Source organism: Amia ocellicauda, chromosome 10 (genome assembly GCF_036373705.1).
Source record: "Amia ocellicauda isolate fAmiCal2 chromosome 10, fAmiCal2.hap1, whole genome shotgun sequence".
In the NCBI taxonomy this organism is placed as follows: domain Eukaryota; kingdom Metazoa; phylum Chordata; class Actinopteri; order Amiiformes; family Amiidae; genus Amia; species Amia ocellicauda.
This window is the reverse complement of record NC_089859.1, coordinates 14,181,304-14,207,745: the sequence shown is the minus strand read 5'-3', so window position 1 is coordinate 14,207,745 and position 26,442 is coordinate 14,181,304. Positions and strand designations below refer to the sequence as shown.

Sequence of the window (26,442 nt, the reverse complement as noted above, 5' to 3'; positions counted from 1 at the left end):
GAGATATTTATTCAATATCAATAATAAAGTCTGAATGCATTTGAATGCCACGTTAATACAACATTGCTGGACATGTATGACATAACATATCGCTTAAAGTTGAATTCAAAAGTTACACTGTAGTATGTATTGCTGTATAATTACACAGATACAGGCAGCTTTAAAAATACATTAACAAAATAGATACCAAGTGCAAGTCGTAGAACAAAACAATAGTTATGAACTGGGATGCATCACATTTATTCAGAGATTTAGCTAACGGGCTTTGTGTAACTGCGTAATTATTCCCATGACGTGCTGTCGTGGTGTATCACAGTCATGCTCCACATAATCCGGATTGAATAGACTGTCTACGCGTGGTTATAGATTTATTTTAGTTTAATTTACGAAAACTTGGCTTTTGCGACTCCTGTCGGTCATACGATTAACTAGCAGGTCTTTCATTTCGGCTGCAAAAAGAAAAGGTGGTCTGTGTTTTGTTGTCTGCGGATATCGTGTATATTGGCAGAAAGCGGGGAGGGAAGGCTTGGTTTTGCAGGTAAACAACCACGCATTTCTCGTATCACATGCTGGGGCGATTAATTCGATATATTGATTTTACCCAAAGCGTCTAAATGAGACCAGGTTACACGTCCAATACTAAGGCCGCAACCCGGTATGAACCAGGAAGGAAGATGAGATGAGAATAGTTTCCTTTTTGTTTCATATTTGCCGTAATATTGTTATTCTTATTAATACAAGGCATGCATTTTCTCTGACCTGACAATTCATTAAATGCAAAAGAAAAAAACAGACACAATACATTAAAAATCCGATGCTTTTTTGCAAAATTAAACTTGTTTTTTTGTTTGTCTGGCTTTTGCACGCAGGCTTCAGAGTTCCGCGTAGGCCTCTTTGCCCCGAAAAATGACTTATTCTATCTGAAAATATATGCATACTATGTTAGATGCGTGTTATCATGCATAAAAAAATGATGTATAAAAGACACTTTCATATACAGCAATACGTGTTACGGAGAAACGTATAATCTGCTTCAGATTAGTGCGCCGGTCTAACCGACGTCAATCTTGTATCAACAAAGGTTTTGTTACCTCTAGGTATAGCCTATATTGTTTCTGTGAGATACTGTACCCATACCCTTAAATAAAGCATGTAAAACCGTTCCAGAAATGTACAGTGAAGTATGGTGTAGGAGTCGGAGCAACAGTTATGAAATTTTCATTCATTTCTTGTAGACTATGTGATTAGCATGACTTAATTTCAGGTATTGAAATTGATGCATATCAAATTCATAAAGGCATCAAGCGGGTTCCTTTTAATTTTAGGGGGAATTTACATGTTATTTACGCCACCAGGATTAAATAATAATAATAATAATAATAATAATAATAATAATAATAATAATACAATTATTTTCAGATAATTTTTAACTTCCATCTAAGAGGAAGGGGAAAAATTTGACCAGTAGTCTACCAGTTGAGTTTATGTAACAACAATCTCTCGGAAGCATCTGATCTTTTACCAGTCAAAGTAATGCATTTGCTTTTAATTTTCAATTGTTGGCACAAAGAATTACAAATAAACGGTGTATAGTATGAGTAGGACTACATAAAATTAAAAATCTGAACTATAGGCTACATTAATTGTATAATTAAAGGCCATGTATTGAATATATTTATTGTATAAATGCTCCTAAGATGTTTGATTTGTCCATTATTATGTTCTTGTATAAATAATTTCCCTAGCAACCCCCCCCCCAAAAAAAAAACGTTTGAACAAAACTGTTCTGTGCATTGTTTGCTATTAGTTTCCATAACACCATATAAATCACTGTACCGACGTTTTCCTTGTTTAACAAAACAGTTCAAAACAGAATCAAACTGACCTCATAAGCAAATTCTTTGCATGTTAAATTACTTCTCACCAAAATGATGAACTAAGTACAAATTTATACACTGCGTATTTAAAAAAAAAAAAAAAAAAAACAACAAAAAAAAACTTTTGTACTTAGCTCAATGTACTGATCTTTTATTCTGTTTTATAGGGATGTCGAGCATAAAGCTGATTTCTGCAGCTGACACACAATACTCTGGGACACTGCTGAAGTCTCTTAACGAACAGCGAACTGTTGGATTGTTCTGTGATGTCACCATTATTGTTCAGGACCGCAAATTCAGAGCCCACAAAAACATCCTTTCAGCCTCAAGCTCATATTTCCATCAGCTTTTTGCTGTGGCTGGACAGGTGATAGAGCTTAACTTTTTGAAGGCAGAGATTTTCGAGGAAATCTTGAACTACATCTACAGCTCGAAAATCATCCGGGTTAGGTCTGACATGCTAGAGGAGCTGATCAAGTCGGGGCAGACGTTGGGGGTGAAGTTCATCGCTAACCTGGGTCTGCCTCTGTCTCAGGTCAAAGGCTTGCCTGGCTTGTCAAAAGATACTACAGCAGATGGAGTGGGGTCATCCTCAGAGTCCAAAGGCGCTCAAAACAACACGGGGACAAAAAACGACCTCATCACTCAGGAGGACAGCGCAGGCACCATGCCCATCATAACAGAGGCCTTCTCTCTTTCTGCCGAAGAGTTCAAACAGACCGACGGCTACATGGATGATGACTCTGATAATGATGATGTTGTTTTTGTCTCCCAGATTGCTTCCCCAAAGACAGGGGTGTCCAGTAGCAACCCTCAGCCAACCTCTGAAATCATTGACCTTGATGCTGAGGATGGTGTTGCTCCAGGGGAAGGCAAGCCAAAGGAACCAGCTGCTAGTCCTACTGAGAAGAAGGACGAGAATGGTGAAGACAAGCCAGATGAGGTACCTTCCTCTAAAGCATCAGAAGAAGCCAAGACTGCCCCTGTCCCCAGCTCTTCCCAGACCCAGCCTGACTCCAGCTCCCTGGCCTCCCCCCCTGAGCACGAATCCCCCGACACCAGTACCAACCTGCCCCCTTCCCCTGCTGGCTCCTCCTCGTGGGACAGCTTCTGCAGCCCTCCTTCCACCCCAGTACTGGTAACCAGCTCCCCTATAGAGGCCTACCAGAGCCCCCTGCACAAAGAAAAACATGAAGGCACAGGTGTCCAGAAGAAACGGGTGACCACGGTTATGGAGGCGTCATCCGCTAAACCTGGGGAATTCAAAATTAAGCTCTCTGATGTGAGGTCTTCAACCAGCACAAAGAATGGAGCAGGGCAGAGTGCCTCCACAAATGTGGTGGCGGGGAAAAAAACGATAACGCTAGACAAGGCATCGGAAATTGATTCCCTATCTACGGGCTGTAAGGTGTATGCCAACATTGGAGAGAACACCTATGACATTGTCATTCCCATGAAGGATGACCCAGGTGAAGGGGATTCTAGAACTGGTGGGGGAAAAAAATCTAGAATGTCCTCTCCTTATGTGCCAGACTCTCCAGGCAGGAAAAGAGTCAAAGTCAGACACGATGACCATTACGAGCTCATCATGGACGGGAGGACCTTTTACGTGTGCATCGTTTGCAAGCGTTCCTACGTGTGCCTGACCAGCTTGCGGCGGCACTTCAACACCCACTCCTGGGAGAAGAAGTACCCGTGCCGCTACTGTGACAAGGTGTTTGCCCTGGCGGAGTACAGAACAAAGCATGAGATCTACCACACAGGGGAGCGACGGTACCAGTGCTTGCTGTGCAATGAGTTTTTCATAAACTACCAGCTGCTGTCCTCCCACTGCAAGTCTGTGCACAACCAGGATCCCTCAGGGAGGAAAGAGAAAGATGAAGCTGAGAACAACTTGTACCGCCTGCTCCCTTGTAAGTCCTTGCAGCTCAAGCCGTACTCCTATGTTTCCAACTCCTCAGGTGGGATACCCATCATAAATGAGGAGGGGCTGGTGTACCACGTGGATCCTGGCAAGACGCCCACCAACCCTAGCTCTGGGCCTCAGCTGCCGAGCACAGGCAAACAGGTAGTGAATTGGGATGATATCTTTGTTCAGCCAGGGGCACAGCCTGAGACTTATGTTAACCCTGCTGAAGGCACATCAGAGTTTGAATTCGTTATACCAGAGACCTACTGAGATCGAGAGACTCCCTGCTGGAGGCGGTTTGTTTTCACCAGGGTGGATGGGTTGGAAGTTGGCAAGGGCGGTGGGGGGGGGGGTTCTGTTTCCTGCATTCCAAAGTCCAGGACAGACTTCCATACTAAGCTGTTGAGTTGTTGATTTTTTTAGCTACTTGTATGTAGGAAATTCCAATGTATTCTAGCACTGGCTTGGTGGTTCTCAGTGTAGCTAAGTTTTCATGAACAGACCATTTTATCACATGTTGCTGAAAACAAAGTTCTTACCAGCTTTATGTATTTGATTTTTATTGTGTTTATTTGAAAGCTTATGTTCTACCCAAGTCCCATTATGAAAGCAGGAAAGCAGGCAGAGTACATTCTCTGCCATCATTAGCACTTAACTCTCTTTCCCCTGTAAAGAGAAAATCAGGTGTCCTTACTTTTAATGCACCAGGAAAAGGGTGGCTCTAAAGTGAAGGAAATACTAAGTGAATGTCATCCTTTCTTAGAAGAAAAAGAAAACATTATATTCTTAATGTTTTTTTTTTTTTAATTATTAGTTTTAACCTGGATTTTACCTTTTAAACAAAAAACAAAAAAAAACATGATTTTTTCAGCCAGCATAACATCACATGTGTTTTTGGTAAGTTACTAGGATGGGTTAGAGGGTGGGGACTGAAAAAGTTGGGGAGGCATTTAAATCAAATGTGACAGAAGCGATACTTAAACAGATTTTGGATAGAGAACACACCTCACTCTGTCTATAACTTTAGTTTCTCTTAATAACTCTGGTAATTAACCAATGTTATGACTTCTGTCGTTAGCGTTTTGGCACTGAAGACGTTGGAATGATTGTCACCAACACATCATTCTTAGAATGTGACAGAATTCTCTCTTCACAAAGTAGTACAGACACCAGAAGAAGGTGCCCAGAAAGAAATATTTGCTTTTTACTCTTCAGTTAAACTTTTATTTGCACGATTCAATTTTTTGTGTTTTAATATTCTGATATTATATCTTGTTTTAAAAACATATTTTTATAGCAAATGTGGCTATATAATGGAAAAGATGACCTCATGGATTATAGAATAAGGAAAACCTAATACTGTTTCCCCTGAAAGGGCCTGTATTGAAGAAAACCATCCCAAGTTTAACTGTTTTACTCAGTTGCGATTCAGTAATACAGATATTCTTGTTTGAATGCTGTTCTAATACAGCAGCACACTAAATAATACTGTGGAGTATTTACCATTTATGTTTTTTAGATTGAATTACAAATTAATAGAATGTCTGCACTCATAGAATTAGAAACTATATCTGATATTTTTTGTTATTTTTATTTAAAGTCTTGTTGGAGGTTACACATCAACTAATGTGTTTTAGATTTAATTAATTGCAGATTGTAAGCAAGAATTTGATATTTTTCTATAGTGGGCCACTACTCCTATGAAGTGGTCAGAAATAGGAGATCAGAATGTATAGAAACACACCCCTCAAATGAATTAACAAATGTTCACAGGATTTCAAAAAACAATTTGTATTCCTTTTTTTTTTTTTTTTTTAATGCATTGACCAAAAAAGTTTTAATGTAAAACTTTGTATTTTTAAATACCTTGATGTATCCTGGAATGCCTTCCTGTCCTTAGTTACACATTGCAGCACTTACAACAGTGCAGTCCCTTACTCGGTCACAGTGTTCACCTGTTGTTATGGCGCTTACTGTCCTGTTTGCAAATAGTTACGACATTTTCCTGTTTGAATGAAAAGTTTCAAAGCTCATGAAAAGTGTAATATGAGGTTAATATGAGACACCCACCATGATAAATAATAATAATAAATTAAAGTCATGTCTGTGATTGTATGAATGCACATATAGTTGTTATTATGGTATCATTTAAAAGGCTTTGATGGTACTAATGTCGGTCTCCCGAAAGATAATGATTGACTGGATCAAAATAAAACCATTGTTACATAGCTTAAACATCATGTTGATAATAATAATAATAATAGCTATGCAGTGTATTTATTAACCCCTCCCCCATGAATGCCCCATGCTGGAAAATAATGCTCTGAAGTGAAATGTAAAGCCTGTCCTTTCTGAAACATGGTACTGGAAGCCTCATTGTCAGTTCCCTCAGTACTTTCTGCTGGTCTAATCAAAGCTCCAGATACGACCTGTTTCTTGTTGTAAGGCTACCGAACTAACCCGGCAATCCATCCTTGTGCAGGACTTTCAGATCTTAGGACCTGCATGTATGAAATGATAGGATTAAAAAGGGATTGATCTTGAGGAGATTGGACACAGAACACCAATGCACCTTTTTTCCATTTGTGTTTCTCCTGTGTGAGAATGGGCCCTGTTGAATGTTTAATTGTTAAAGAAAACTTTATCTGTGAGTGCGCCTTGTACACATTGTGGGGATCAAATATATATTAATATAATGGGAAAATCAGTAACTAAAAATACTAGCACTACATTTGCAAACCCATAGTTGAGTTTCTGTGGTGCATTGAAATCCACATGAATTACATTTTATATGCTGGACATATATGATGGTATGTTTCTAAGGCTGTTCATGAAGCCATTACGTTCAGGGATGCCAAATGTCACTTGGTGACGGTGCTATTTTGGAGACCCCTTACTAATTAGAATTGCACCATAGAAGTTCTGATGTCTAAAGTGATAAGATACTCTGTGACTGTAAGGACTGTAGTGTAATTTGCATTAGGAAGTACACTGTGTGGTAGATCACAGCTCTCAGATTACGATTTGGAATCATTGTTCTGTTTTGTTAGCTTTGTGAATTTTTCATTTATCTTGTCTTGTCAATATGTTGCTACTTTGCGCTGGCCAGTAGAAAGACCCTTTTATGCATATGTTTTCTATAAACTACCAACCTACCATAGTCCTTGACCTATCCCAGTATGTCTGAAAACAAAAACTGTTTAAGCATCGCTTAAAAAAAAATACAAAAATAAAATATTAACAACTGTATATTAATTGTAAATAACTGTACTAAAGCCTTTTTTTTTCTTTTTAACATTTTTTTCTTGTATTTGAAATATTATTTATAGTTCTTAGTGCTCTCTGAAGTGGAAATAAAACTTTATGAAGATAATCTTGTGTGTGCTTGTTTTTTGGGGTGGGGGGGTGATGATGATGGTGGGGTGTCTGGGGGCTCTTGGTGTGTGACCATTGATTAAAAGTGGGATCCCAGTGGATTGCACCTCCCATTACATTGCTGCATCCCTTGATGGGGCGGCACCTCCCTGCTAAGCAACAGCAGCACAATTGCATTTGAAGATGGTGTGTATTGATTCCCTGTTGCTTGAATTAGGGAGGTGAAAATCTCAAGTGGACATGCTAAATTAAGGAAAACAGAAATAAATACAAGTCTTGGCACAAGGCAGTGATATTTTCTCTGATGCAACAAGCTCTTACAATTTCCATTCCTCCTGAGCTGGTCTTAACACAATTAAAACCTGGTTGTCCCAGATCAAGAGTGAGAATCACTGTCTTCAAATGTCTAGCTAACTCCGGTGCATAAACAATTTTTGTATTGTTTTATTCTGTAGTCACTAATCTCTTCAAAGTGCTGTTTATTGGGTTACAGCTAAATTCTTCTTAAGTGTAAGACCTTTAACGCCTTAGTTTCACATTTCATATTGTTTGTTTATTAGGCCATTTATGTATTGTTATAATTTCCTGTTTTCATGCATGCATGTTAATTTGTATATATTCACTCCCCACCAACTTTTTTTTTTTTTTTTTTTTTTTTTAGGTATTTACCCTAATATTTTAGATGCTGTTAAACTTAAAAACAATTAAGAATGTGTACAAAAAAAAAAAAAACTAAATACGTTGCCACAGTAATCGCCGACAGGCTTTTCAAGGCTGAAGCAAACTGGCCAATCCCTGGACCTGACAGGACAACACTCAGATCTTCAAATCTGTGTACAATTGCACAACAAAGAAAGTCAGGTACAGTATTTGCCAAATACACACAAGAGAATATACCGATGTAGCTACATATAATTTACTCTTTCACAAAAAAATGAAAAGCCTGAAACATTAGATCTTGATTTGATGTTCCTGCTTATCAGATACTTAGCACCTGTGGAGATAATAAGGCTCAAAACATGACCGTGGCAGTGTCTCTGCATTCCTAGGATTGTTTGCATTTCTCTACGCAGTGGTTACATGATGTACATTACCTGTAGCCTCAGACAGCCCTGCAATCATAGTGGGCAAACACACAGCCAGTGGCCTGAGGTGAAAAATAATAAATGCAAGTGTTTATTAGGCTTCATATACAGGTTTTCACACAGAGTGCTCATGCACTGCGATCACAGTCAGTAACCTGGCTGAGTCTCATTCCTGGTGTGGAGACTGGATACTATCCCTGGCCATTACAAATAAAGACACTTAACTGGTCATCTTAATTTTGGTTCACCATGTCACTGAGACATCTTCAAAGGTTGAACCGCAGTTTTACCGTGTTCTTAAAATGTACCAAAAACAGCACCTGAATTTCTCTACCCTAAAGAAAGTGCAACATCTCCCATCTTCCCTGCTTTTTATGTACATTTTTCCTTTACAGTTAAAGCCAAAAAAATCTAAGGGGTTTTGGAGGCATTTGTAATTACTTCACCACAGAAAAACAATGATGGTTAAAGATTAGTTTTCCAACAGGAGCTGCAATCCTCAATAAAGTATTGTTATTAGGTACTGCTCTGCCTGCAAGGTTGTCTTATTAAATTATAACTCGTACCCCGCTACCAATCACAAATTCCAAACCCAATACTTGATAGTGGCTCCTCATTGGATTATATGAATTAAATATTTTTAAAGCACAAAGCAGCAACCACATAACAGGTTTGGATCAGAGTGGGTGGAGGTTTAAATTTCAATTCAGACCTTAGTAAGAGATGGTTCTCAAACTAAATAAATTAATGGAGCTCAATTTAAAAATAAAATCAGTGAGATGGTAATTAATGTCCTCCTGAAAATGGAAGTGCCCCTTATTGAGTGAAAAACAGGAACAGCTTTAGTCTAAGTCAGTGAATGTCAAGATCAATCCCTTCTTCTACAGTGCACAGGTAGAAGCTTGGCTATTTCTTGCAGGCAGAGTAGTATTGCTATGGGGCAAGGAAGTGTCTCTGGTAGACACTCCACCTGCACTATTGGTTATAGTGTATCCTTGATTAATAATATGTTAGGCAGTTCTTGAAGCCAGGTTACTTTTTAAGTGGAAGAGTTAAAGAAAAAAAGAGACAGGTCTGTGCTTTCATGGTATCCTCCATGATCTTTCAGTCATTAAGACAGAAGGAATATCTAAAGCCAGACATCTCAGGCAAAAAACAAAACACATTTGGCCACCTGTGTTATGTGTGTAATAAAGTTGACACATGCCTCAAGGTTTGTCACCGGAAAGCTTCCTGTGGTATTACTGAAGAGACCTGATGCCAAGTGTAGACAGGAGAAGGCCACTATTAAATAGTAGCTGTGGCTGAAACAGGAGCATCTGTTCTATATGTCCATTTTCAAGCTGGAATACTCCTGAAAGCTCAGAGTGGTAGAGGTCACCATGCTTACAAAGGTATATACAAGGATATCGAACATAGCCATCTGATAAAGTACAGGGGAAAAGCACTGAGTGGAGTTAAAGCACAAGAAACAAGTTGATTTCTTTTCTTTAAAGCTTTGCGATGGATCGCTTTCAAGCTGCCTGCTACTGACTCAGACATATTTACATCAGCAGAATCAGCCAGTTCAGTAAATAGCGTATAATCAAACAACATCATTAGAAGACCAGTGGAAACTTTCTTCCATTATTATACAATACATCACACAGGTGAGGTATAAACACTGTGATCTAAGTGCAGGGCAATTATGTTCCTTGTCATTTCAATACAAATTAGTTAAGGTTAAATTATTTAGAACACACTGTGTTTGAATTATACATACATACCAACATTTCTCTCATTGCAAAAGTAGAATATAAACATGAAAACCAAGAAATTAGCTTTTTTATATACAAGTTGCATGGTTCACCCTGGATAAGGGCATCTGCCAAGAAATATAATCATAAAGATGGTTTGTAGCATTTGTTTTTTTTGTATTGAATGAACACTCCTAAATATACACATGTACTGTGTGAGGCAGCATTACGTAACATTGTTTAAAAAGTAAACCATGTAATCTATTGTGTTTTTGCAGCAGAACACACAATGGTTTGGCCTATACATTTTCTGCATGGTTCTTTACAACCTAGCTGCCAAGCCAAGCATTACTAAGAAATAAGTGATCTGGAAGTGATAATAGCATTCCTCCCAAAACATCTCAAGATAGATAATCTTAAAAAACAGCTGGGGAGTCAACACATGTTGTCATAGTCCAGAATTTAAAAACATCAAGCCTGCTCTTCTCCTATCAGATTCAAAACAGGAGATACTAGAGCTCAAAGCATTTTGAGGGAAAAACATTATGCACTATAAAATCAAGATTGGCTGAATAAACAACGATTCCAAGGCAGTGAAAAACAATATTGATACCAACTTCACTTCTGATGAAGCGGAATCAAACATGGAAGCGTAAACGAAGGAAGATCCACTGAAGCACAGTTCCCTGCAGTTCTCTATAGGAAATACAGCCAGTTTTTTGTTAGTTTGTATTATTTGTATTCTCATACAGCCCAGAGTTGGAAATTCACATTCATTAAGGCAGCTCTGTAAACAGTCCTGGCTTCATGGTGAGATTGCCAGAGGTGACAGAAGTACTGAGTATGGCTCGCCAGAGAGTGGAAGTGAAAGAAGTTCAAGTTCAAGTTCCATTGGTGGCAATTCCTCCATATTGTGTCAAATGGAGGTCAGTAAACAGACAGTGTCAGCCTGGCACACCATGCCAACTACAAAAACACATCTATACCCCTGCTCCCACCCACTTTTTCACTCTGCACCCTTATAGCCCTTTTTAACACCTCCTGGGATGAATGAGCAGTTCAGGCAACACTCCTAGCAAAGCTGCGATGATGAGATTCTGGCACTTTCTAGATGCAGCAGAAGCGTGGCCTGTGTTGAGCTCAGCGCTCAGCTGCTGAGAAACCAAAGAAGAGAGCTGTTCCTGTAGACAACAACAAGGTAGATTCACAGTGTCTCCGTGGTGGCAGGGCAGGCAGATCTCTGCACCTTCTGCCATCAAACTGGGGCTCTACTGATGCCCCCTTCCCCCGAGAGGATGTTTGAGAAGCTGCACAGGAGGAAGATATGATCTCTTCGGGCACTCAGGGGCTGTAGGGGGGCGGCTTCTCATCAGGGGGGTAGTAGGGAGGTGAATAGCGGGGGGGCACCTGGGTTGGCCACATGTAGCTGGCAGCTGACTGGGAGTCGTCTGAGAGGCCTGAAGAATCTGGGAACATGCTGGAGGCCTGCGTAGGGAGAGACCCACAGTAGGTACACATGCACACACACAAGTCACGGGAGGAAGACAATATGTAGCTAATTTTCAAATTCGTTCTGCCCAGAATTGTTTTTACATACTTCTTTTACTAATGCAGGCATTCCTAAAACTCTGTCCCTCTTAAGGTTCTAGTTTAGAAGAGTTTGTAACTGCTTACTGACTTAACTTGCTAGTACTGTATCCTAAATGACCCACAAAACATACAGCCTACAGATTCTGGGATTCTGGGTGTGGCTGTTCTACTGTGCACTTGTCCAGGCTGTGGTAAAAGGCAGTACCTGCAAATCGTAGGCTGTGTAGGGTGGCAGGCAGGGGGTGCTGTTGTAGTAGGTGTTGTAGGAAGCCACGGGGGGCGGGGGCTCGCTGGGGGCTGGGGTGGGGAGGACGGTTGGCTCACAGCTGTCTGGGTCAGAACTGGGAGTCTGGCCAAAACACAACACAACACTCACTGCCTCTTCTTCTCTACTCCCTCTCCAGTTTATATTTAAGTAGTGATAGGGCATATAAATAATTTAAAATAATGCATTTGGTTAGATAAATATAATTGGAGCATCTGATACATGCAGCTGTGTACTAGAAACAGAAATTAGCCCAATACAAAATATATATTAAAAAAACATATTGAACAAACTGAGCAGTTTAATTCACTGTAGTCTCAAATATAAATGTGAAAGGCTAGTGCTAATGTAGTGGTACAGGAATGTGAGTGCCTCAGTGTATATGCTTGTCTTACCATATCTTTAAATCCTCCTAGAACTGCAGCTGTGACAATTCCAAGAAACAGAGCCACTATATTTAGTATTGTCGCTGACCACAGCAAATGGTAAAGATAAACCACGTCTTGACAGCTTTGAACATCAACATACTCGTGGTAGCCTCCCATCACTTCCATGCGACTGGAATACCACAGTGAAAGAGAAATAGAAAGAGAGAAAAAGAAAAGAAGATCAGGTTAGTATAATTTTTGCAAGGAGGGCTCAGACTGGGCTGGAAGTGAGCACACTTTTTGGATAAGGAAGAGCCAAGACATGCAAGAAAGAGCATCAGTGCTGGAATTAATTAATGATTTGTACACCCAAGGCAGGAGGTGAAATTGTCAATAGCCACGCTTGTTAATGCAGCCATACCAAAGCAGCGTTGCCAGAGTGAGGAAGGGTAAAAACAGACCTACTTCCAAATCATGGCAGATTTCCTATATTTTTTCAAAAAGTCTTTGTTTTGATGTCCCAACAGAGGATGATTTCTGAAATGAAGGTAAACAGACAGGTTTTTCTCCATGGACTGAAACTGTGAGAATTAAATGTCACGAAAGGACGCCATGGTAATTGTGCACGTTGGGTTTCAAACTCTGGATTGCCTCCAGATTTACAGCAAGATAATTGGGGGATGTAGAGAAAACAGGAAGTAAAAGTGCACAGTTAACATGATCTTCCATGGTAAACCTTCATAAGGGAGTGAATGGACTGAAAGTTGGTTTTCTAAATAGAAGACTGGACACAACAGGGCTGCTTTTTAAGATGCACATTTTGAATTAAACCCTGAACTGTTACACCTCTTCTAACAGGGAATAGGGAAACAAGGCGAAGGGGAGTGTATAGGAAGGTGCAGGATTCTTCATTTGTGGTTGTTCCAGCATTGTTGTTCTGCACAAATATAATACACTTCTATGCACTTTTTATTTTTTAAATAGGTGTGGATTTTCCCAGACCTAGAAAACATGCCAAAATGTGCCCCTTGAGAACTGGCATTGGAATGGGCCAGACATCTCCTAGGAAGCCTAATCCTGTTCAGAAGCAAGACCTGCCCTGGTGTCTCTAAGGGGGGAGTGAAAAGCAGACGCACTTGCCACAGTTGTACAGTTCACAGCAGTAGCAGGTGTTGGTCTTCACCCGCAGGCTACAGGACACACGAGATGCTGTCTGGCAAGTTACCTGGAGAAGCAGAGCATCATTGGTAGATGAATGGGTACAACACATTAATTTTAACTGCATTTAAAAGAGCATTTGAGAGCGCCAACTACAGTATACCTTGAAAACAGCACAGCCTTATTGCTTCTGTTCTATCTGACTGACCTTCATTGAAAACAAGTGAGGCTATTGTACGGCTACACACACAAGCAGTGATACATTCTTGCAACTCTGTGGTGAATTTTAGGCTTGTGTGTTAGTTATGCCAGTTGTATAGCAATGGCATGTAAGCTACTGATTTTTTTTTCCACTTGATTATAACTTACCTCGGCCATGAACACTGGCATTTGAAGGTATAGCAAAAGGCCATTTCTGCTGGTTGCACACATTAACTGTGTATGTCTTCATTTTAGTTAACTCAGAAAGACAACACAGAACATACCATACCTCATTATCGTCAAAAGACGTAACGCTGGAGTAATATATACACCGTCCTGCATACAGTGGCCTCAGATCCTGGGTGACAAAAGCAGACCTTCTATTTTAATAATTCACAGGAAATCTATTATTTCTTGATATAATTATTCTGTATAATCTCATTTTATATGAACTACAGCTATAGAAAGTAGGGCATATTGATCACATTTGCATGACACTCACTCATAACCAGTTTATGTACTGCTCCAAACTACCACACCTCTTAAGATATTCATTTATTTGGTTGACAGTGATGCCTTTTATACAAGGCAAGTCTTATTACAAAACTCTGCTCTAACAAAGTTATACAGTACAAAAGTAAAATAGTGCGGAGGTGGTGAACAACAAACACAAACACAATAGAATAGAATTTGACATTATGTAATAACTGATATAATGAAGCAATAATGACAGAACAAGATACAGCCACTACAGTGAAGTACAATTGCACTGTTCCTGAAAAGCAAGCATGTCACAGAGTTAAGTACAAGACAGAAGATGAATATGCTTAATCCTTCTATGGTGAAAAGAGTGAAGTTGCACTCTACTCTTGCACCCTTAATAGCTTGTAAGTTGCAAAGCAGGGATATGGATGTATCCTGTCTGTACAATAGGAGGCAGTACTGTACTTACTATGTGCCTGGCTGCAAACACTCCATCCACAATGGCACAGCAGAAGGCCGCCACCACGCCAAAGGTGATGAAAACAATGGAGGCTACGAGCTGCAGGGTCAGAGAAATCAACAGGGGTTACATCAGAGCCTCTCACTGTCTATACCAACCCCACAGCCAATCCCATTATATCTGATTCTAGTCCAAACATTGTACCTCTGTTTCAATGAGCCTTACAAAATCACGTAAAACACGATGGAAACACAGCTCTAAATGTCTTATTATTAAGTTCTAACAGTAGACGACAGTTGGATAAAAATCATAATCCCAACAAGAGCTGTCCCCCATCAATACTCATCAATATATTCCCACATACAAAGCACCTTCTCACTGCAATAAACAATTACCCCAAAGCATTGAACTGCTCTATTCTTTCTACCTTCCATCATCACATGAAAGCTACACAAATGCAAAGTTCTGTATTAAAAAAAACAGTAAATTGGTACTGTCTGTAACTACTCAAAACAAAAAGGAGGAGTAGAATATAATATGAGGTTATACTGCATCTTTTTTTTTTTGCTTTTGTTAATGAGACTTGTGTTTGAAGCAGCACTCTATATAAAACTGAGATTTTAGCATCAGTAACACAATTCACTGTTAATGAGTGAAAATTAATTCTGTAAACATGTTTTGTTTCCAGTTTAATAATCCAATGATTCCTTGACTGTGTAAAAAAAAAAAATCTTCTTTCCTTTATTCTTGTCAGCACTTGACTGCTATTCTTCACATCCTGATGCCGCTGGAAAGGTTTGGGTGACGTAAGCAAAAGCCAATATAAACAAATAAAAACGTTTACAGAGTCTTCAGTTGGGAAGAGATTGTAAAAACTGACTTTTACTTAGTGCTCTGCCAGCTGTGCATTTTGTATTCTCATTCAGGGCAGTAATGTTCCAATCAGGAATATATTTTCACAGCTTCCTTTCGAGGAGTAACACTAGCTTAAATGTCATTTCTGTCAAAGGTTTTGGTCATCCTGTATATTTCTAATTTTATTTCAGGGCATATCAATATTGCAAGCAAGGGAATTCTTAATGTATCCAACAAATAATGGATACTGCCCTTGATAAAAAGATAAATATGATATCATCTGAAGGTTTGTGATAAATGAAGGAGATTTGGTATGGTCGAATCCCCCTAGTAACAGATTAGAAACAGTATTGGGAACCTATTCTACCTTGACAAAAAAAAAATCTGAGCTACTCGTGTTTAGACTGTCTTTGAAGTCCATGAACACATATCTGGCAGATTACAGCCAGGCCTTCAGCTTGAAATGTCAAGGCCTGGTGACCACAGCATAAAAATTTAAAAGCCTCTCACAGGCAAACTTCAGACTTCCTGCGGCTTTCGAACTGTTAATGTCTTAACAATTAGAAAAACCTTTTGAGGAAACCTGCAGGAATTACTGATATAATGCTTACAAATGTTTGGTACGTGGACTGATTTCAGGAAACTACTTGGGATGGAAAAAACTTGTATAAAAAAGACAAGTGTGTTTTTAGACGAAAGCTTTGTGTTTATGTGAGCTGCTGGGAAGTGTGTGCTGTGGTTGCTCAGGCCCCAGGATAGGCCTGCCAGGTGGGCTGGGATTCAGGAGCCCTGAGGTCAGATCTGTATGGTGACAGCCAGCAGGCAGGCCTCAGCCTGGCCCCGGGCCCAGCTCTTTACTAGGCCATTTGTATCTTTCATTAAAGAAATGCAGGAAAGCTTCAATTACACCTCCCCCTACCGTCTGCAGCAAATCAGCAACCGTGGCAACAGTGTGCACCCTGTGCGTCCTACAAGCTCTGACGGATTGTCCTACTCTGCCAGTCAGCAAGGTTAAAGAGACAGCCGCCGTACAGGGAACTACTGAGCCATGCACTACACTGCTCAGATTGGGGAACTGCATTTCAACCAAACCCAGGGTATGCCCAACTCCAGAAGAAAATTTGAATAAAATAATAATAAAGAACACAACAAGAGCTTTACCTTTTTGGCTCCCTACCTCATACTGGGCCATGTTCATAAGCCTTTAATGCCATATACATTTACCACCCTTTTTTCTTAAAGATCTTATGGTCCCAAATGTAAACTGAAGCAGTTCATCTGCTTTTGATTACTTTAAAAAGTTTAAAAAGTTGTGTATTTGTCCTCATCAGCTTTTAACTTACATCAGTTTTATGAATATGGCCCACTGATTCATTGTTTGTGGTGTTAGCAGTTTAGGAATTTGGGCAATACTAATGGCAATTATCATCAAAGGGAACAGCAGAGGAGGCCACAATGCCTCCCTCTGTGCAACAAACACAGTTCATAATTGTATGGATCTCTTGAGAGTACTGTCAAAGAAAAGTTTGGGATGCTATGTATGGAAGGAAAGCAAATCATGGTCTGTTACTTAAAGAGCTGAATTTACAGGCTGGGAAGTACAATGCCCCTTTAAAAGGGTGTACTGTAAGCAAGAAACACAAGCATGGACTCTCTCCTGGTCTGTGCTAGCACAGCACTTCTGACAAACAAGAGTCCAGGCTATATTACAGGTTTAAGTCACATGTACAATCATACTAGAGTTCCTGTTTTCAGTGATGGGTTGGTGTACAATGTTTTAGTATCAACTAAGTAATATCCACGTCTGTGTTTTCAGCAAACCCATTAATCGTGTGTGTGTCTGTTAGGGACATGAAACCCTCTCGGGCTCCTTCCTTACATTCCTGTCCAGCACTCCATCCTCCTCTTATTACACATAGCTATTTCTGTTTCCAGTAGCTTGAACACATATTTCCAGTCATACAATATCAAATCCATGAACCAATGAACTCCCTCCTTCTATAACCATGACAAAAAAGGCTAGCTAGGTTACTTTCTCATCAGACATAATCATTGAAAAACCTAAATACTCTCCTGTTCGAGTGGATGAGAGATACACAGTGATAGCTTAGAGCTCTGAAACACAACAAAAGAAAACACACATATTTCAAGACAAAAAACAGAAGATTAAACTTACCATCTGTCTTTTATTTTCTACCAAGTGTGCTCCAATTATTCCAATAAATGATCCAAATCCAAGCTGAAAAATCAATGATATTAAATTAAGGATATTAGTAATCTCTGTTTTTTGGTTTTGATAATTGATCCAAGGATGGATGGTTTTGTTTTCATCTGCAGTTCTGCAACTCACAATTTAAGGCGCACAGCAAAACCTAGGATTTGTAATTTCTAATTATAAATTTAAAATATGTTTTCAACATAAATAAAATTTGAAATAATCAGTAAGTGTCTTTACTCTGAAATGTGATACTAATGTGACACTGTTTGTTACACCATTGTTTTACATCAACAGCTTACCTACACCACTTTAAGCCTGAGCAACAGCCTAAACCCCAGCCCTAACCAACACTAAAATTAGAAGCTAGGCCCATACAAATCTACACACAATTAAGTCAACTCAGTAGAAACTAATTCATAACTTTAACAGACGCCTATGTTTAGGGGACTAACCCTGGCCTGGAACAAAACATCACCCTAATTTCATCACTTAAATTTGTTTAAATGCAAACTTGTTAAATTACTCAAAAGTAAACTCTAAAAAGACATACACTCACCTAAAGGATTATTAGGAACACCATACTAATACTGTGTTTGACCCCCTTTTGCCTTCAGAACTGCCTTAATTCTACGTGGCATTGATTCAACAAGGTGCTGAAAGCATTCTTTAGAAATGTTGGCCCATATTGATAGGATAGCTTCTTGCAGTTGATGGAGATTTGTGGGATGCACATCCAGGGCACGAAGCTCCCGTTCCACCACATCCCAAAGATGCTCTATTGGGTGGAGATCTGGTGACTGTGGGGGCCAGTTTAGTACAGTGAACTCATTGTCATGTTCAAGAAACCAATTTGATATGATTCGACCTTTGTGACATGGTGCATTATCCTGCTGGAAGTAGCCATCAGAGGATGGGTACATGGTGGTCATAAAGGGATGGACATGGTCAGAAACAATGCTCAGGTAGGCCGTGGCATTTAAACGATGCCCAATTGGCACTAAGGGGCCTAAAGTGTGCCAAGAAAACATCCCCCACACCATTACACCACCACCACCAGCCTGCACAGTGGTAACAAGGCATGATGGATCCATGTTCTCATTCTGTTTACGCCAAATTCTGACTCTACCATCTGAATGTCTCAACAGAAATCGAGACTCATCAGACCAGGCAACATTTTTCCAGTCTTCAACTGTCCAATTTTGGTGAGCTTGTGCAAATTGTAGCCTCTTTTTCCTATTTGTAGTGGAGATGAGTGGTACCCGGTGGGGTCTTCTGCTGTTGTAGCCCATCCGCCTCAAGGTTGTACGTGTTGTGGCTTCACAAATGCTTTGCTGCATACCTCGGTTGTAACGAGTGGTTATTTCAGTCAAAGTTGCTCTTCTATCAGCTTGAATCAGTCGGCCCATTCTCCTCTGACCTCTAGCGTCAACAAGGCATTTTCGCCCACAGGACTGCCGCATACTGGATGTTTTTCCCTTTTCACACCATTCTTTGTAAACCCTAGAAATGGTTGTGCGTGAAAATCCCAGTAACTGAGCAGATTGTGAAATACTCAGACCGGCCCGTCTGGCACCAACAACCATGCCACGCTCAAAATTGCTTAAATCACCTTTCTTTCCCATTCAGACATTCAGTTTGGAGTTCAGGAGATTGTCTTGACCAGGACCACACCCCTAAATGCATTGAAGTAACTGCCATTTGATTGGTTGGTTAGATAATTGCATTAATGAGAAATTGAACAGGTGTTCCTAATAATCCTTTAGGTGAGTGTATAACCATATGACCATTTCTAACCTCATCTGTATCCTTAGTTAAAATTTACCATTCCCAAATAGTCCAATTTTCATTTTTATTGCGATTTCTTTTAACATACAAATCTTCTACAGAATAAGAATTCATTAGCCTATTACCTAAATAATATTCAGAATCTTTATCCTGAACTCTGATGCTTTGATGATATACCCATTATGTGCAGGAATACTTTAGTATTGATTGACTATTTCTGGTTTTACGTTTTTTTTTGTGAAGATCTTGACCCCTTTCAGCTGGCTCCTTCAACAGAAAAAATTAAGTATTGTCGAGAATCTAAATTGTGGATTTTATTTTCAATTAATTCCTTTAATCCAGGGATGGGCAACCACTAGAGTTTCTTGTGTTTAGTGATGTGGAGCTCCCATGCACTTAACTGCACTACACATTTGCCTCTTTGGTCAAAATGAACTACTATAGCCACGTATAGAGAGCACTTACAAGAGGTGTACCTTCAGCCAGGCAGGGATCTCAAGGCTCTAACAGGATAATAAAGCATCTGTATGTCATATATCATAAACCCTATATGCAAGCAATAAGCCATTACAGGCATACAGATTATGAATATTAGCTATTATTGGGAGGCTGCATTGTGTTCCCTCTCCAGTGCCTTGTCCTGGTGAAAGATAGAAAAGTCAGATCTGAAAAATATGTTGTTATTTGGTTAGGAGTAAATACATTAACCTTGTATCTTAGATTCAATTTGTATAAGGTCATGCAGCAAATTAAATTTACAATAAACACGTGAATGTGCATTATAAATAATAAAAGCGAGGTCCTGAAACAGAAAAGTCAACCCACCCCAAAGAAAATGAGTCCTGTATTTATTCTGACAATATTTGTATTTTTTTTTGGTAAATGGTATTCTGGGTGTTATTGTTCCACTAGGAGTGAGATACCTATAATACTTTTTTCAGTCCTATAATATATACTATTGCATCCTAATTTGGTGGGGTCACAGTTCTATCTGACACCACTGTGGACCAATAGCTGAGAACACAATGACTAAGCTAGACTAGACAGGGCCCCCAGTGACAGTTGGTGGTTCTTCGAGATCCTGTTGAACACCACTGCGATATTTGAGACTTCTCACTCTCTACTCTGATTTCAGTGCAGCCTTAAGGGCCCTGATGTCTTCTAAGCCTCTAATTGCAAGTCATTGGATATTAATACAGCAACCCATATAGAGTGGGAATCCCAATGTCATACTATGTGGGTTCTAATGGATATAGCCCGTATCAACACTCTGCTCTTTGGTGTTAATCCAGCCCAGCCATTACTGCTCTCTCTGTTGTATGGCTCTTAATACTGAACTTATGCCCTATTAATTTATTCTTTGTTGTAGGCCTCCCCGCTCTTTAGTGCTTTTATACCCAATTATATAATTTCTCAGATGGTCCTTTTAGCAGTATTTTATTACTGGAGAAGGGTGTGTAGTCTTGGTATCCACATTTGTAATGACAAAACATTTAGAATGGGAACAAGAAAAACAACATAATTATTAATATATATCCTGAGTAGTTTGGTGAAAGGATAAGCAGATTTTATAAAATTATACTAATTGTTTATGTTAAATTAGAGAGCCTGGAGAAATCTCTGCCTAGGTATACATAGTATGGAGGGAAAAAAGAAAACCTGTAAAGACGATTCATTTGGAAAAGCACATCAGATAAAAAGCTGTTGTGTGTCATAAAATGGACAGACCTGCTCGCCTCATAATTAACTATGTTCCTGCAATTATTCATTGTTTGGGAGCCACAGTGTGTCTAGAAACTACATGAAACTGGTAACATTTGTAAACTGCACTACCTCACAGTGCCTGGTGCTGTATTTTAAGGTGCTAAATCATTTGCCAGTTTTTGCCAGTTCACTCTGCCAGGTGAAAAGCTGAATGCAATGTTCAACATGAAAGACAGACAGACATTCCAGCCCCAGAATCCAATCCCCCACAATTCCTTTCAAGTCAAATCTCTACCTGGCCATGGAGATATATTCTATTAGCTGCAGTAGTAAGGTGGAAATCTTAACATCTGAGAAAAAACAAGGCTCTCTGAACTCAACATAACAACAGTCTGTGAATTACTAGTGTGCATTAATGATGAATTCCTAAAAAAATCAGCAACAGATTGGCAGACTGTCTGTTGCTGTGTTACTGATGAGTACATGCCTTTAAATGCAATATGTGTAAAATATTGATCCCCTGCTGATTTTGTATGTTTGCCCACTGACAAAGAAATGATCAGTCTATAATTTTAATGGTAGGTGTATTTTAACAGTGAGAGACAGAATAACAACAACAAAATCCAGAAAAACACATTTCAAAAAAGTTATACATTGATTTGCATGTTAATGAGGGAATTAAGTATTTGACCCCTTCGACTTAGTACTTGGTGGCAAAACCCTTGTTGGCAATCACAGAGGTCAGACGTTTCTTGTAGTTGGCCACCAGGTTTGCACACATCTCAGGAGGGATTTTGTCCCACTCCTCTTTGCAGATCCTCTCCAAGTCATTAAGGTTTCGAGGCTGACGTTTGGCAACTCGAACCTTCAGCTCCCTCCACAGATTTTCTATGGGATTAAGGTCTGGAGACTGGCTAGGCCACTCCAGGACCTTAATGTGCTTCTTCTTGAGCCACTCCTTTGTTGCCTTGGCTGTGTGTTTTGGGTCATTGTCATGCTGGAATACCCATCCACGACCCATTTTCAATGCCCTGGCTGAGGGAAGGAGGTTCTCACCCAAGATTTGACGGTACATGGACCCGTCCATCGTCCCTTTGATGCGGTGCAGTTGTCCTGTCCCCTTAGCAGAAAAACACCCCCAAAGCATAATGTTTCCACTTCCATGTTTGACGGTGGGGATGGTGTTCTTGGGGTCATTCCTCCTTCTCCAAACACGGCGAGTTGAGTTGATGCCAAAGAGCTCGATTTTGGTCTCATCTGACCACAACACTTTCACCCAGTTCTCCTCTGAATCATTCAGATGTTCAGTGGCAAACTTCAGACGGGCCTGTACATGTGCTTTCTTGAGCAGGGGGACCTTGCGGGCGCTGCAGGATTTCTGTCCTTCACGGCGTAGTGTGTTATCAATTGTTTTCTTGGTGACTATGGTCCCAGCTGCCATGAGATCATTAACAAGATCCTCCCGTGTAGTTCTGGGCTGATTCCTCACCGTTCTCATGATCATTGAAACTCCACGAGGTGAGATCTTGCATGGAGCCCCAGACCGAGGGAGACTGACAGTTATTTTGTGTTTCTTCCATTTGCGAATAATCGCACCAACTGTTGTCACCTTCTCACCAAGCTGCTTGGCGATGGTCTTGTAGCCCATTCCAGCCTTGTGTAGGTCTACAGTCTTGTCCCTGACATCCTTGGACAGCTCTTTGGTCTTGGCCATGGTGGAGAGTTTGGAATCTGATTGATTGATTGCTTCTGTGGACAGGTGTCTTTTATACAGGTAACGAGCTGAGATTAGGAGCAGTCCCTTTAAGAGAGTGCTCTTAATCTCAGCTCGTTACCTGTATAAAAGACACCTGGGAGCCAGAAATCTTGCAGATTGATAGGGGATCAAATACTTATTTCCCTCATTAACATGCAAATCAATGTATAACTTTTTTGAAATGCATTTTTCTGGATTTTTGTTGTTGTTATTCTGTCTCTCACTGTTAAAATACACCTACCATTAAAATTATAGACTGATCATTTCTTTGTCAGTGGGCAAACGAACAAAATCAGCAGGGGATCAAATACTATTTTCCCTCACTGTACACTTTCATAGTTTGCACTTACATCAAAACCAAACCATGCATACCATATGGCTAAGCACAACATTCTATAATATGTGCACATTCAATACAATCTATATTCATATGGGTTTTGTCACAGTCCACATACAACAAAGCACAACTGTTTCCATAATATCTTCTGTCTCGCCCATCCCAAGGTATTCAAAACAGCACTAGTACACATGCTGTCAGGGCTCATTATTAGTACAAATCTGTCAGCCTCCCCTGCCCACATGGGTCCCTATCCTTTAGTATGTCTTGGGCTCCTGGGCTGCTTGTGATTTTTCCTACAGCAGGATTCTCTGGAGGCTGCCCATGATTTACATGTTGCTAAAGCTGAGGTGTGACCCTGGTGTCCTGACATGGCCACACAGTTGATTTGCAACCACTTAAAAGCACTTTATTTCGGGTTGCTCCCTTGTGGCACCACACTGCTTTAAGAAATAGAACAAAGAGATAAATGAATGTTTATTCGGTGTATATTTCATAGACCTTACAAGATTTTCAGACAGTTTATTTTCCTCTATATTGTAATACAGACCGCATCAACTGCAGAGGTTGGTTATCAAATAAAACAAGCCAAAAACATGTTTGGGTTACCCCTGATGAATCTGTCTGTCACAGAGCACAGTCCACTCTTACACTCTGGCCTCACTTTAACATTCTGGTCCTCTTTCAAAACTGCCTTTCTAAATGTATGCTGTGGCTTTTTCGTTTGACGTTTTCAAAATTAAATTAAGCGTGGCATAATGCACTGCTGGCAATGGGTCCCATGAGTAGGTTTTAGACATGCCTACTTGGAAAAGAAAGCAAAGTAATTGAACATTAAAACTTTTTTCTTTTTTTTTTAAAGGAGAAAAATGAAGTGGCTGGTATTAGTACTTACAATAACCCCAGGGTAGTACCCTCCGACGGTGACATTCTGTGTCCGGGTGGTGGCGGCCAATCCGATGGTCAGAATGAGTAAGGATACAACGAGCAGGGAGGCTGTCACCATGATGGAGTTTCTCTTTCTCTTTTTGAATGAACCTTTAACACAAAATAACAACAACAGGTCAGTCTTTCACCCCTTGCACACAGAGGGACTGTGGTAACTTGTCACAATGAGGGTTTAACCTTTGCTCAGACACTCACAGCATCAGCAGCAGAAAAAATTTCAACTACATAAGATTCAATGTCCAGTTATTAATAAATTAAGTAATTTCTAACAATTTCTAAAAGGTGAGACATGGGGGGTCTATAATGTTTTGTAGCAGCACTGGAATATATAATTACAATTACATTAATGTCTTCAAACTGTTTCTTTTTCATCTTCCTGGGGGAGGGGGGGTGGGGGGGCAGTCATTACACAATGTAATACATCAAATACCAATAGTACTACGTATTTACCCACTGCAGCTTTGTTTCCTGAGACCATTTTATTAATAATAATACATATAATTCCATTAACATAATTATTTGTTCGTGCCTGCATCAATGTATCTCCCCTCCCATGAGTGTATACAATATAGTTTGATGCACATCACCATGCAAGTGTGAAATACACTGCAATATTTTCTAATGCTAATTACATTCCGTGTTTTGAAGGGAGAGGAATGCTTCAACATCATACTCAGGAACTGTCACTTTATAAAGTATTTAACAGCTCAACATGGGCATTCACATTTGTAGCATGCCTCTCTATTTATAGACCTATACGGCTAATCATGTTTTTGAAAGCCCAGTAGCCTACTTAAGGTTTGACAATTATATTTGAAAAGGAAAAAACAGATGGAACATGGATTCACACCATGAACCACAGCAGCAACGCACTGTTATCTACCCTACACACACAACTGAGCCGCCAAAGTACAGAAACACATCCAGTTAAATAATATTAAAGAGAATAATAATATGCACTTACAGTTATTAATAGTACATTCAAATAGGCGCCCTTTGCTCTTGGCTAAACACTATGTTAATGGACAATTAACCGAGTGCTCCCAGCAGAATATTTGCTGTTCCTCTTGACTGCATATTCAGTTAGCCTACTTTAACAGACACACGCACAGATAACGCCAGCCAAAACACTCATTACAGATGCATGCTATTAAATATTAAAATACAATGTAAAAAAGGGAAAAGCAGACATATGTCCTCAAAATAAAAATAAAAAACAAACGAATTACTCCATAAAAGAGGACGTATTTAACGCATTAGCTAATGTTACAAAAATGCGTGCGAAATAAACCAAGGTGATGTCACAAGGGTGGGAAAAAAACAACATTGTAACTGAAAAAAAAAAGAAAATATATATATATATATATATATACAATCGCTACAATAGTACACAACACCAAACCCCGAGACACACCGCAACAACTGGACGACCACCACTGCATTGACCTTGTACCTACCAACTGAGTCAGAGAGATTAATCCTGTTGGCTTGCTGGTTCAGTCCAGGAGGCATGGTTAATTTATGAGGAAGGTTGGTATTATTATGTCAGAAATGTACGATTTACAGAGACGAGCTCCCACACAATAGCACATACAAGGCCTTGGTGGTCAGCCTTGACGGTGGTCGGGCATTGTTCGCTTGCAGTGGCAAAGACTGAGCAGATTTCCCAAACCAGGCTGCCTGCTGCCGCCGTCTCATGTTCATCTGCGGCTGCTCTCCTCAGCACTGCCTTCATCCAGCGGCGCACCGCTGTGCAGTGCAACCCGCAGCGCTGCGCATGCGCCGAGCTCCCCCGTCTCTGATGAATAAGAGCAACGCTGGCACGGGGTCTGTTTTGGGTTATTTTAATTGTACGGTCAAGTATCAGGGCGTTTGATAGAGATGTTTATTTGCAGGGGCATTTCATTTTTAACCCGTGGTAAAGGTCTCATATGTGCATGTGCGTAAGAGATAAAACAGACATTTTATATCAAGCTAGCTGAACCATGTTGATATAGAAAAAGCAACAGCAACAGCAACAGCAACAACCACACGATAATAATGATGATGATGATATATCTTGATATTTGCACCACAAAAATGATTTAATATATATTTTTTGATTGAGTATTTATCTCATTTACTGATGGTTTCTTCCATATCATTATAAACACTATTACTCGAATAGATTTCACCGAGGAGTATGAACAAATGAATTGTACAGGAACTACTAATGAAAAGGAGATGGGGAAAAGGATGAGGATGTGCTTATTATAGAGGAGCAAATAAACATCTTGTTGCAGACATTTGACAAGAGCGCTCCCTTGTGACTCGATAGAAATTTGCACACAAG

At 39.9% G+C, this 26,442-nt stretch overlaps 2 protein-coding genes across 3 annotated transcripts; one reads left to right on the top strand and one right to left on the bottom strand.

Moving 5' to 3' along the window:
* Positions 1-332: 332 nt before the first annotated feature.
* zbtb33 (zinc finger and BTB domain containing 33) lies at positions 333-7,159 on the top strand. Its single transcript, XM_066715090.1, has 2 exons — positions 333-538; positions 2,045-7,159. The coding sequence occupies exon 2, from the start codon at positions 2,047-2,049 to the stop codon at positions 4,054-4,056; it is 2,010 nt and encodes a 669-aa protein (XP_066571187.1). The 5' UTR covers positions 333-538; positions 2,045-2,046; the 3' UTR covers positions 4,057-7,159.
* An 896-nt stretch (positions 7,160-8,055) lies between these two features.
* tmem255a (transmembrane protein 255A) lies at positions 8,056-25,854 on the bottom strand. Of its 2 annotated transcripts, XM_066715088.1 has the most exons (10): positions 25,568-25,854; positions 24,058-24,200; positions 17,539-17,601; positions 14,517-14,606; positions 13,854-13,922; positions 13,342-13,430; positions 12,671-12,742; positions 12,233-12,395; positions 11,778-11,921; positions 8,056-11,467 (listed from the first exon to the last, which is right to left on the bottom strand). In XM_066715088.1, the coding sequence occupies exons 1-10, from the start codon at positions 25,620-25,622 to the stop codon at positions 11,324-11,326; spliced, it is 1,032 nt and encodes a 343-aa protein (XP_066571185.1). In that variant the 5' UTR covers positions 25,623-25,854; the 3' UTR covers positions 8,056-11,323. The 2 variants fall into 2 exon arrangements, with proteins under 2 accessions (XP_066571185.1, XP_066571186.1); XM_066715089.1 differs by lacking the exon at positions 12,671-12,742.
* Between the last annotated feature and the right edge of the window lie 588 nt (positions 25,855-26,442).

Coding starts and splice junctions, on each gene's coding strand:
- tmem255a (XM_066715088.1), bottom strand. CDS start 25,622: ATGCCTCCTGGACTGAACCAGCAAGCCAACAGGATTAATCTCTCTGAC. Junction 13,923..14,516: donor TGTTTGCAGCCAGGCACATA/GTAAGTACAGTA, acceptor TTTGTCACCCAG/GATCTGAGGCCACTGTATGC. Junction 13,431..13,853: donor CGTCTTTTGACGATAATGAG/GTATGGTATGTT, acceptor CTGCTTCTCCAG/GTAACTTGCCAGACAGCATC.
- zbtb33 (XM_066715090.1), top strand. CDS start 2,047: ATGTCGAGCATAAAGCTGATTTCTGCAGCTGACACACAATACTCTGGG.